Raw genomic sequence first — 12662 nt, 5'->3', positions numbered from 1 at the left:
TTATGATAAGAACTAAACTGAAAAACAGAAACTTTCCCACCCAGTTTGAACTTTTGGAAATAAAGTGTGAAAAAGAAAAGAACAGGAGGGAACTTGGTGCAGAAGAGTCAAGATGAGAAGAAGAATGGTGTTTATATATGTGTGCATACGTGGTGGGGGGGAGGAGAGACGGGCGGGGGGGACAAGAGCAGAAGAGAAGAACAGAACCGGAGAGCCCTTTCTGCATTTCACAAGAGCTGAATTAGCAGCAGTTTCCAACCTACTAAATAACTTAAGTATTTCTTACTGTAGTTTGAAATTAAGGGCACTGTTAAAAAAGAAGGGCAAAAATATGATATTGCTCAACTTGTACATTCAGGATGTTCTCAGCTCTGTCTGAACTTTAGATGATTGCAAAAATATTCAGGAGCAAAGTCCACGACCAAAACTTCATGTTGTTGTAAAACAAAATGTGTATTATGAACAGAAGCATAAAACCAAATGAGGAACTTGTGCTTCATCAGAAGGCATGATCCAAGTTAAAGAGTTCAGTGCCCCAGTGACTTCAGTGGGAGAGTCAAGCATATCAAACTTCTTCCACTCAAAGCAGAGAGACTGAAGTGTTGAGTTTTAGCTAGGTCATCCTCAACCTTATTTGCTGTCTAGCCCTTCCCAAGAATACTGCATAAAGTGGCCCTTCCCTTCCCTTCCCTTCCCTTCCCTTCCCTTCCCTTCCCTTCCCTTCCAAGAAGTGGCCTATGGACTTTCCAGTTCAGAAGGTAAACACTGCATGTAGGACTATGCATTCCTCTAGCTTGACACTCTACATTTATTATGCAGGTGTCTGCAGCAGACCCCATTTTTTATTTCTGTAAGTCAGATGAAGCCACCCAAAGTGCTTCTGGCAATTTGTCACAGTAGCCAGTTAGGCTGAATATGTGAGATCGATCTGTCTGTCTGTCTGTCTATCTAAAATACTTCTTGGCCGCCTTTCAGGGCAGAAGACTCCCCAAGGTGGCTTACAGCAATAAAATACATAAAAGCAGTTAAAATATTAAAAGTGATAAAAACTATAAAAGCAACAGTAAAAGCCAACAATAAAACCAGCAGCAATGTTAACAGCAGTACCAACAACAATAGCAGTTCTATGTAGCCTTGTGTCATCATATAAATGAACACACAGATAGGCTGAGCACAGAATCTGGTTCCACCAAATGCGTCTGTCTGACATAAAATGAGACATTATATACTTTTTATGACCTGTAGTATACTGTACTTTAAGAAGTCCTATAAAATGTTTCCAGTTGCAACTAATTCAATATAGAGAATTAGAAGCATATTGTTATGATTTCACAAGGATGCTTTTATACACAGATGTATGCATAAAGGCTGGCTCAGTTCAGAGCTCCTCCTCCTCCTCTTCTTCATGTAGCTTTCCCCTCACTTCCTTGCTTAGCACTAACCATAGTTTGCCATGACATCCTAGTCGGCAAATCATGGTTAGTACTTGTTCTTCAAACGAGAAACCTGGTGGTGAGTTTTTATTTGGCACATTATACTGTAGAATCAGATAAATGTCAACTGCTTATCAAATCAGAGTTTTATATTCTTTAAGACCATTCTAAGGACACCAAACATTGCTTTAGCTTACTTAGCAATGACTGAGACAGGCACTGAGTTGTCTAACTTATAAATGACACAAATATGACAAAGTGAGACACGCTATGATTTAGGCTGCAATCCTATACTCAAGAGTAAGCCCCACTGAACTCAATACAATTTACATCGGAGCTGACATATACAGGATTGCACTCTTTAAGGCATCAACATTTAGGAAAAGATTGGACTGGAACAAACCTGAAGCATCGAGACAGACAATAGACACACACACCACACATATACACAGACAGAGAGAGAGGGAGCATGCACAGCCATCTAATTAACCCACACAAATACAACTGTGGTGAAATGTGACCCAATGTGACCCATTTCACTGCTGTAGTAATTTGAAAACAAACAAATTTAAACAACCCAAAAGTCCTTGTTTGACATTGATCATTTTGTCATATTACACTTTCAACTTAAATTCTCACAATAGGTTTTTTTTTCATTGCCTCTCTGAACTGCTGCGTTGCTCCAGAGTCTGTGTTGCTCCAGATTTGTAGCCCTAATTCATTTTATAGCCTGCTTTTTGACAGGTGAAACAGATTCTGAAGGTGGCCTATCTCAGTCCTACATAAACAAATTTATTCCTTGTTATGCTGGCTCAGACCCATAACTGTTTTGTCCAGCACCTTCTGTCTCCAACACTGGCCAGCCAGATGCCTCTGGAAAGTCGCAAACAGGAAGTGGACAGTACTCAGAAGTACACTTCCTAAAGTGTACTTGGCTTGTCATGTTGAAGCATACCCATGACAGAGCCATAACACAATTCCCACATGGTATGCTGATGTAGCACAAAGTGCCTGCAATGTTCCCTCCTCCCTGACACACACACACACACACACACACACACACCCCTCTTCCAATTTGCACATATCAAAATATGCCCCTCAGGCAATCTCATCAGCTTCTGAACAAGTCTGTCTCTGCTTTAACAAGAACTGTAGGCTCAATGCACTTGTGCTGGGGTTCCAGCTAAACATGGTACAGATGTCACCAGGATAATCCCCATTACAGGGCGAATCCTGCCAGCTGAAATAGGTGGGTAGTAAGAGTAGAGATTTATGACACACTGGCATCCAGGTCATAAACTAGAGCAGGAGTGTTGAACCTCCGGCCTGTGGACAAATCCAGGCAGCCTCAGGTTCCTAGATGGCCCTACCCCTTTTCCCTGCTGGTTTGTTATTTTCTTGGCTTTTGTGCAGTTTTCCCCCCATTCTAAAAGGTTGAAATGCCTCCCCTAAGTCTTCCTTACTGGCAATAAAAGCTTAAATATTTTTTACTATTCACTAAATAAATGAAATAAAAACGAAACCTAGAATATGCTTGTATTTTGGCAGGACCCTTTGCCTTCAGGGCTGCCCTGTTTTGCGTTTGGCCCTGACCACGACTGGAATGCACCCCCCCCCCAAGAGCTTTCACAATATTTGGCCATTGGGCTGAAAGAGGTTCGACACCCCCACACTATATGATGGTTCAAGCAGCCACCTCTGTGTTTCTATTCAAATCATGCCAAGGCCGGCCTCCCACACAGCTGGGTGAAGCAACCTGCTTTGGGTGGTACCAAGGTTGGGGAAGACAGGTGGAGGCAGGAACTGGGGTCTGAAAAAAGCAGTGAAATCTTTTTTAAAGTGTTGGTCCTAGTAGGAGTGGAGGACCTCATTTGGGCTCTGCTTCAGGCAGCAAAATTTTCTCACCATGTTTGAAGGTGAGAGAAACACTGCAAGGCCCACACACTGACAGCACCTCCTCTCTTTAACAGTTGCTGATGAGAAGGGACCCATGTGCAATCTTTTGCTAAACCAGAATGACTTCCTGCTGGCTAGTAGAGGAATTGCCCTGTGCTTTTCATTCACTTGCTGGACCTTTCAAAGAAACAGCTTCCCCCCTTTCATGGGAAGTGTGTGGATTTTCCACTCCACTGTAAAATTTTCCACATATATGTCTCCAGAGAAATCACTCCAAAGGATTCACGTAGAGGAAAAAGATGTTTGGTCGGAACCAGCCCTAATTTAAGGGGGGGGGGGAGCTGCCGCTTTGGAGGGAGCAATGCATTGCATATCCCTATCACGGGCTGCTGTGCAAATTTCCCCCTTTCCCCTTCTTGTTTTCTGCTTTCCTGTCCATTACGACAAGAACTTTTTCCTGCATGCAAGTGAAATGCTAATTCGTGGCTGTGGCACACCTGCTACAAGTGGCACAGAGGTCTGCGGCGTGCCTGGAAAAGAATGAGAGGACTGTATGCCTGGTTCTGGCACAGAAACCGGTCTATGCTCTGCCTCACTAGAGCTGAGGGAAAGCCACACCAAGGCCTGGGGAGGGCAGGCAGCCTGTATTCACACCTAGTGGCCATTGCTGTGGAAAGAGGAGAAATATAGCCTAAGCCAGTTTCACACCAAATCAGCAAATTAAGCAGATAAAAGGATACAAGCAGCTGGATATTCTGACCACAAGTCTGACTCTCAAAGAGTAAAATGGGGCAATTTGTTTCCCTTGGACTCCTCCCTTTTTCGTTTACTTTTCTAATTGCCTCACCTCCCTCATGGGCATTTCCTCCTTTTCCTCCCTGTTTAATTTTGCCACCCCACCTGCCTCTGCTTCTCCCTCAGATAATTAACAGAAGGAAGTTTTCCCCCACCTTCACTCTTTGAAAACAAAGGACTGGATGCTCCCCAGCCTGCAGGCAAAATCTGGTGTGTTAACGGCTGCTCAGTGCCGTCCTCTTTTTCCACTGATTCCCAGCCAGAGATAGTTAGGAACCATAATCAGAGAAGGAGAGGCCAGTGAAAACACAAAACTTTCAAAGAGGAGGAAGAAACTGGATCTGCCTCACAGCAAGAAATCTCCCCATTTGTCACACCAAAAGCCACTTTGAAGTTTTGCTGCAGGTGCAATTTACAAATCATCTGGAAAACAGCCACCACCACCCCGCCATTGCCTCTAGGACTGCGTAATGACCAAAATCCAGGCCATAGCTCAGTGGCAGAGCACCCGTTTTGCATGCAGAAGGTCCCAGTTTCAACCCGCAGCATCTCCAGGTAGGGCTAGGAAAGACTCCTGCCTGAAACCCTGGAGAGCCGCTGCCAGTCAGTGTTTACAATACTGGGCTAGATGGACCAATTACCGGACTCAGCATAAGGCAACTTCCTACGTTCCAGAGGTAAGTAGACTCCCAACCATGGGCATAAGCACGTTCAACTACCTGCAGGATTGTGTGGCCTGTGTGTTTAACTGTGCTTTGGAGAACAGGCAAAGTTGGGGAAACTGGATAAAACGGGAACTAGTGTCAAAAGCAGTAGTTAATAACCACCAATACACCAGGACAAAGTAGCCATTCCAAAAAGTTTGTGAATATTATTTTCTTAAATATATAGCAGAGAGAAACTGTGGTCCCTGGTGACAGCAAATTTCCACTGCTAACGTATGCAAATGACCCCGATAATAAAATACATATATTCTGGAAAGCTAGAGGGTGCAGGAACCCAGCCACTGGAGAACTATGAGGAATTCCATCACCCTAAACATCTCAGAAAAAGCCAGTGACAAACAGTGACAAACCACATGATCAGAGAACTTTGAAGTTAAGCCTACCAAAATTACTGCTTGCCACACGCAAGAGTCAGGAATGTGAAAGGCTTCACTGTTCCCTTTGTATTATAGCAGCATCACGTCCATGGCACTTTACAGAGTAACTTAAGGAAAAGAAACAGGTCTCTGCCCCTCCCCTCCAGCTTACAATCAAAATGCCAACAGTTGAAGGAGACATCCAAGTGAGAGAAAGGAAGGAATTAAGGAGACCAGGGAAGCAAAGGTTGAAGGCAGGCAAATGTTTGTTTCAGGTGGAGATGAGGACTAAGAGGTATTTTAGCCCATTTCACAAAGTGATCATAGGTTTAGGAGGTGGTCTACTCTAAGTCCAGTCAACACAATTAGAAAACAGCAAAACTTTAAAAACGGTATATTCCTTGCTTCAGTTGCTGATACCCATCTGCAATTCTGTGGAAGTGGGTCATTTCTGGATCTCTCTGCTGGCAAGGAAATGCTATTATGAGGAGTGGAAGAAAGCCATACAACCTGATTATTTGCAGGGGGCAAGAGGAGAGAGAAAAGGAGAAGGAGATTGCACAAGATCATAGAGTGCTACCTCACTGCTGTCTTCACCAGACTGGATTGATGACAAGAAAAATGACTTGGCCCAGAAAGTAACTACGTTGGATTGAGATATCAGAACATGGCTTTCTACCTTCAGTTCTTGCACAATTACAGAAATTCAAATCTCTTCAATGAAAGCCTTGAAGAGTTTCTTCTTAACTTTATAAAAACCAAAAAGCATCTATGCATTTTCACCCATGCTTCACTAAAGAAGAAACATAGTTTGGAACACTGAACAACAATACTAATCAAATACATACATTCTCCTTACCTGGCATGTAACGTTCAGAGCAAAACATAGGCTTGGTTTGCACATAACGACAACCCAGAGTAATAACTGAGAATGGCTCGTCATTGAATCACAGGTTGTTGTTACATGCGAAGCCTGCACTATGATTTAAGTATGGGTTGTTAACCACAAACAGCCCAGGAAGAGAACCAATGGTTTGTTGTTGAGTTGTGAACTCTGTGTTGTTTGTGCTTAACAACCCATAGTTAAACCATAGTGCAGGGTTCACATGTAACAATAACCCACGATTCAGCAACAACCCACAATTCATCAACAATCCATACTCAACCCATACTCTGGGTTGTTGTTACATGTGAACTAAAAGATTCAGGTATATCAGAAGTAATGAAACTGGAAGTTGCTCAATGGAAAGACAAAAGCAATAGAAGACCTACCGTGTCCTTGTTCCACAGTTTTATGATTCGTGAATCAGCAGAAATAATTAAATCCAACGAATTGTGGAACTGGATTGATTTAATAGGCAGGCCATATTGGTGATCCTTCACTATTAATGGGTTACTTGATCGGAGATCATACAACAAGACCTGGTAACAAGAAAAAGTAACTAGATTTTGTGTTCAACATTCACTCAAATTTAATATACCTGCAGAGGTAAAAGATCATTTTAGATTCTTAGTACACTGAAAATGAATAAATGTAGAGAATTTTAAATTTGGTCTTACTGAAGGGTTGTGTATGACAGAGGGGTGTGGTTGTCTCTTAAGCATTATACACGAACGTTTAAGCAATACAATCTATAAAAAGGACTAAGATCTACTGGTGAGCAGATGAGATAAGCAGTGCTAGGCATTAGCATAACCCTCATTTGGACATTTTCTTTGAACACGAGCGAGCCTAAGAGCTGTTGAATTTCCAGTCCTGCCTAAGCTCTCTCTCTGTCATGTATTTTATTTATTTAAAATCATTTTTAGGCCACCTATAAAAGTAAAACCCTCTCAAGGCAGCATATAAGATAAAGGCAGCAACCCAAGAACTTATAGAAATACCAGCAAAAACAGGTGGGTCTTCAGGCCTCCTGAAGACATGCAAAGAAGAGGCCTGACGAAACCCAATGGAAGCTGATTCCAGAGGTGTGAGGCCACCACTAAGAAAGCCCTCTCACTTGTACTCATATGCTTGATAACCCACCAGATTGGGTTCCAGTGGTTGCAAGAACAGGGTTTTGTTCTTGTCAGGTTGTAATCTGTGATACTGGATCATCTGGCCATGTGTCTGGCAGGCCAGGCTTGTACTAATGTACAATCACTTCATCCAATTGTTGGGGGTATTTAGACGATCAGAGGGGGAAACAACACAGCGCTGATGGTTTCCCCCGTCCCCATTGGTTGCATGACCAGGTTTACCATAAATACCTGCGCTGTGTCGTCTGAACTTGACGTGCAGTGCAGCTGTGGTGACTTTTCACCCGCTCTACAACCGCTACTGCAAACCATAGGTTGCAGGGTGGGTGAAAAGTCACCACAGCCACGCTGTGCACCAGGTTTAGATGACACAGCAACCTGCAATGCGGGTAATTGGGGTAATCCTGGTCTCAAGACCAGCACACACCTAATGCTGTGTTCTTTCGCCCACTGATTGTCCGAACCCAGTTACTGTCTTTATTCACCCTTAAAAAGTCTGAGGAAATAAAGCAAAAATCCTCTGCATGCCTAATATACTTCAAGATCATGTCCAATCAGTTCTCTTTATCGGGAACCACTGCAACAAGAGGGCACAAGAAGCAATAATCATCAACCAAACTGGATATGCAACAAATCAACTATCCCCAAAAGAGAAAGAGAGCATGAAAGAATGAACAATTCGTTTTGCTTTGAAATGCTGGTGTCCTTGCAAAGCAGAGACAGGAAAACTGTGAAGTTTCAGCATCACCCCCATCACACGGTGGGGCTGTTCGCACATAACCACCTATCAATTCAAGAACCCATGGATTGTCGTGCATGAGCAGGAGAGAGCGGGCATACTGCTGTAGCGTACCCGCTTCTTCCACTTTTACTGCACAGCCCACGATCAGCTCCTTCATAGGTTGTGGAATGTGACATGTGAACCCAGACTGTTGGGTTGTTTAGAGGCTAAACAACCCAGTGGTTAAACCATGGTCATTTGTTGGGTTAACTACTTGGTTGTTTCGTCCCTAAACAACCCAACAGTCTAGGTTCAGACGTCATGCTCCACAACCTACGGAGGAGCTGATTGTGGCCTGTGCAGTAAAAGTGGATGTTGTGCTGCCGCTCGTGCACAACAACCCATGGGTTCTTGAACTGATGGGCTGTCATTACATGCAAACCAGTTCAGTGTCAGCTAACTCGGTAACATGCACATTTGGTTCAAAATCAATTCACACTCCACAGAATTCACGGTCCACAATTTATATATGACCACCCCACACAATTTGGCTCACTCCACATTGAACAGCAAAATGGTTTACTTAATACAACTCCTGCCGCCATTCAGGGCAGAAATCTTACTCAAGGTACACAGCAAATAAGTTGACAGCATAGCTACCTGCCCCGTGGATGTTCCAACAGCCATATGCAAAGTTCCGTCAAACTTCAGGGCTGAAACAGATGGCAGGCCATCTATCCTGAAATAATTTAAATATATTTCACTCTAGTTAGATGTTATTGCACTTAATTTTAAAGCTTATTACCATCAGGTACAATCTGCAGCTGAAGGGTGGCAATTTAAAGTAATCTGTTAAAAATATTGCACTGAGAAAGTTTATAAAAGTTAAAGAGAACTTAAAAGAAAATAGATATCCTTCATACTCCTTATCAGCCGTCACACTGCTTAAAGCGCAGTCCAACACCCCAACTCGATTTCTTGTTCTAGGGTCCCAGCATTCCACCTTCCCCTGAGGAAAACAAAGAAAATACCACTGAGTACTTCCAAATTATTCAGCACATTTGATGTACCTAGTGATCAAATTTTTCCCTTTTCATCTGCTCTGTCTAGCTTTCAATGGGATGTTCTGAGTCATGCCAGATCTATCCTGATGCTATCAATTTTCTGCTGCATTTAAAAGTGATTTGATCTGGATACTTGCACTGAGCAATTCCTAATAATAACCAGGAGGAATTCAACAACTGTGGCTACAGAGTCCTGGTCAGTGCAGCATGCGAAACAACTGAATTACACACCACAGTTGACAGGGCTTCCTGCCAAGTTCCATCTAGACCAGGGGCGTCAAACCTCTTTCAGCTTGAGGGCCAAATTCCATTTCAGAGCAGCTCCTGGAGGACTCATGGGGTGGGGGGGAGCTGAAGGCAAAACAGGTGTGGCCAAAATTCCCAAAATATGTTTAGCTTAGAGCACTTGCTGCCAGTAATGAACCCTTCCAAGAAGCATTTCAACATTTTAGAGTGGAGAAAACATGAGCAAAAGCTGAGAAACCGCCAAATGATCAGTGGTCAGGGGAAAAGGGGTGTGGCCATCTGAGGAACCCTGGAAAGCCGGATTGGGATCCCTGGAGCGTCAAATTTGGCCCATGGTTCTGAGGTTCAACACCCCTAATCTAAACCAAGAACAGGAAACTGGCAGCAAGGGACAAAGCATGCCCCCAGCACAGCAGCTAATCCTTTGCTACTTCTTTCTGCAGGAGCAAAGAGATGTAAGAATAGCTCTTTCACACCCTCCTCCCCAGTGTGAATAAGTATATTAAGAGGGGAAACGTTGACCCTATGGAAGACTGGGTGAAAGGGCCCTTGCCTGGAATTAATCAGTGGGCAGCGTCATCAGCCAGTATCCAACACTGCTGCTCCGTTTACATCACTGATGTAGTACTAGACCTCTAGCACAAAGCCAACAGGGTATGCTAGCACAATAGGTTTTCTGGGGAAACCCGTCATGCCAGCCTACCCTATTGGCATTGCACTAGGGATGCTAATGCTACGTTAATGGAGTGGCGTAAGCAGAGTGGCAGCATTGAATACTGCCCAGTGTTGCTGGTCCTGCAACTACTGCGCAACGTAAAAGATGGTTCCTGTTAAATCTTGCCAACTAGGGACCTAGGCTGGCAGCAAACCACCCTGTGGGATGCTATAATTATGCCATGCTCTGTGGGTGGGCTTTCTTCCCCCAAAGCAGGCCTACACTGATGGAAGTGATGCCAAAAGTGCATGTCACAACTGAATTACAACTTAGACGACAATCTATTTTCCCCTTTTTCTTCATCATCCAAACAAGTGGCTTGCACACCTAGTCTCTACTCAACAGAACTTCAATGTTTGCAAATGTCAGCATGCTTTTTTGACCTCTCCCAAAGCTATTTGGGTTTCTGTTTCTACTGACATGTCCAACATATTACCCAACCCAGCATATAAAATATAGTTTGCATCCTTGGTCCCACAAAATAATTCTACATGCCTGAAAACAATTTATTTATTTACTTACAGTATTTGTTTACCACTCCATATCTAAAACAGATTTTGCAGGATTGGTTTTCCTGAACTTTCAATGCAACCCTACACATATCCAGTCAGAAGTTGTCCCACTGAGTTCAATGCAAATGTAATGAAAACATATTCCACTGTTATCTTGATATATTTTTTACAATGTGAATACCTCCAGCAAAAGTATTATATTGCATGCACACAGACAATGGGACCTTCAACAAAATGTTCCAGTGTGGAAAGTTCCTGATCAGGATTCCAGCCATGCCATTTCCCAGGATACTTGTTTCCGCTCCCGCTCCCCTCATTTAAACTCCTTTCCACTCCCCACAGCCATTCTGTGTGCCCTGAGCATGCTCAGTCCTTGTCGACATGTTTTTGGGATATCCTGGAGTGATTCTGCCTAAAAAACATTTGTACTTCTGTAAACCTTGGGGCTCCCCAAGCCTGGGGATACCCCCGTTGTGTGTGGATGGTGCTGTTTGAGCTACAGTAAGGATCCACGTTTGGAGAATTAGTTTGCTATTAGCATAAGGGCGCAATCCTATGCAGATAGGCAGCCGCCTCCGAACTCGGAGGCGACTGCCTATCCAATGTTGGGCAGGAGAAGCACGGAGGGGATTGTTCCCTCCGTGCTCCTCCTGCCCTGCTTTTTTGGCTAGACAGCTGAAAGCTGCAGGAGGACAGAGAGGGGGAGGAAGCTGCTGTACGACGCATAGGATGTGTCATACAGGCATTTCCGCCCTCCCCGCCCCGGAACACCCCGTTTTGGCCACTCCACGCTCCTCTTGCGGGTGCAGAGCACTGGGCTTCTCCGTGCTGCCTGCAAGGCAGAGCAGAAGGGAGCAAAGGCTCCAAGGTCAGTTCCCGGAAAACAAGATATCCTATGGCCATCTAGCTGCTGACTAGCAGCCATAGGATTGCTCCCTCCAGGAGATTATTTTTATATGTTTATATATGCTTTTAAGGAGAAAACAGTCAGTGTCATGTTTCTTAGGAAGGTGATTTACCTCAACTGTCCCAGTAGCAAATAAGCCATGTGCAGAATTTATGTCACATACATGATTCTCCCTAGAAAAGAAAAACAAACTGAATGACTGACTGGGAATAAAATATTAAAATAAGCAGGCTTGTGAAACTGGTGAAAAGCGTTAAAACCAAATAAATATTGCCAGAAAGAGCAATATTTGACATGTAATATTTCTCAGTTATTTGTGTTTGATCGCTCTATTTTGGATCTGATGTAACATATGCAGCATAGCTATGCAAATATCTTATCAAATTCCTTATCATTGAAGAGATTAACAGGCCTACTTGTTTGTTTATCAGTTATACCTATAACAAACTGCATGCTGGTTTCCTTCTAAAATACCTTGAATATGAAATATACTCCTTTCGTGATAGAGCAACAATGGCCTGCACATTATGCTAAGCCAACAAAAATTAATAAACCAGGATAAGCATGAATGGTGTGCACCCATCTTTGCTTCCCCCTTCACATAACAAGTCTGGACTCAGCACTTAACTATAGTTCCCAATTCATATGTAATGGGAAGCTATGTTTAAGGGCTGAATCCTGGCATGCTTTACCACTCATGCAAACGGAGGAGCAAACTGGCAGGAAATGGGCTGTGTGCAGGCGCATGCTGCTCTTGCAGATCCTCGTTTACTAATTCAGGATTTTGGGATTCGCGTGACATGCGAACACTACCAATGAGCAAACACATTAGACTTTTTGTTAGATCATATTTTAAAATATAAACCAGATCAACCACCTCCCATTTATAAGTGCAGTTTTCAATGCATCTGTGCAGCTCACAGTGTGGATCTTACAGCAATACAACGCCCAGTCACTTGGCTCCACCTGCTGGAAGAAGGAGATGCGAGTAATAAACTGCAGATACTTACGAAGCATCTGTCTGCAGGGAATTCAGAAACCTTCCTTGCTCCAAATTGAGCCTGTATATTTCAGAACTACAACAAAAGCAACAACAATAAAATCAATACTTGTTCATTTCCCTTTTGATTACTGAGCCATTCAAGTATATATAAAAACCATATGACATCTGCATGAAGAATAATTGTGCATTGTTCCCCTGCAATCAGGAAAATGTTGGATGTGTTTTCTAGAACCCACTCACACAAGGAGACAGTGAGATCCAAAGTGAAAT

The 12662-nt window shown here is 43.4% G+C and overlaps 1 protein-coding gene across 3 annotated transcripts in view; it reads right to left on the bottom strand.

Annotated features, from left to right (window-relative positions):
• The window catches only part of NOL10 (nucleolar protein 10), a 60123-nt gene that overhangs the window by 35472 nt on the left and 11989 nt on the right, over window positions 1-12662 (bottom strand). For all 3 annotated transcript variants that reach the window (XM_084826636.1, XM_084826637.1, XM_084826638.1), the window contains 5 exons: window positions 12400-12465; window positions 11502-11562; window positions 8869-8954; window positions 8606-8684; window positions 6478-6627 (listed from right to left, as the gene is read on the bottom strand). In XM_084826636.1, the coding sequence (XP_084682762.1) occupies window positions 6478-6627; window positions 8606-8684; window positions 8869-8954; window positions 11502-11562; window positions 12400-12465 (442 nt within the window). The remainder of the gene's footprint in view (window positions 1-6477; window positions 6628-8605; window positions 8685-8868; window positions 8955-11501; window positions 11563-12399; window positions 12466-12662) is intronic.

Source organism: Heloderma suspectum, chromosome 1, assembly GCF_057233095.1.
Source record: "Heloderma suspectum isolate Gila_16-S chromosome 1, 16-S_ref, whole genome shotgun sequence".
Taxonomy (NCBI): domain Eukaryota; kingdom Metazoa; phylum Chordata; class Lepidosauria; order Squamata; family Helodermatidae; genus Heloderma; species Heloderma suspectum.
Note: the sequence above shows the minus strand (reverse complement) of the source record. Positions and strands in the feature narration are given on the sequence as shown.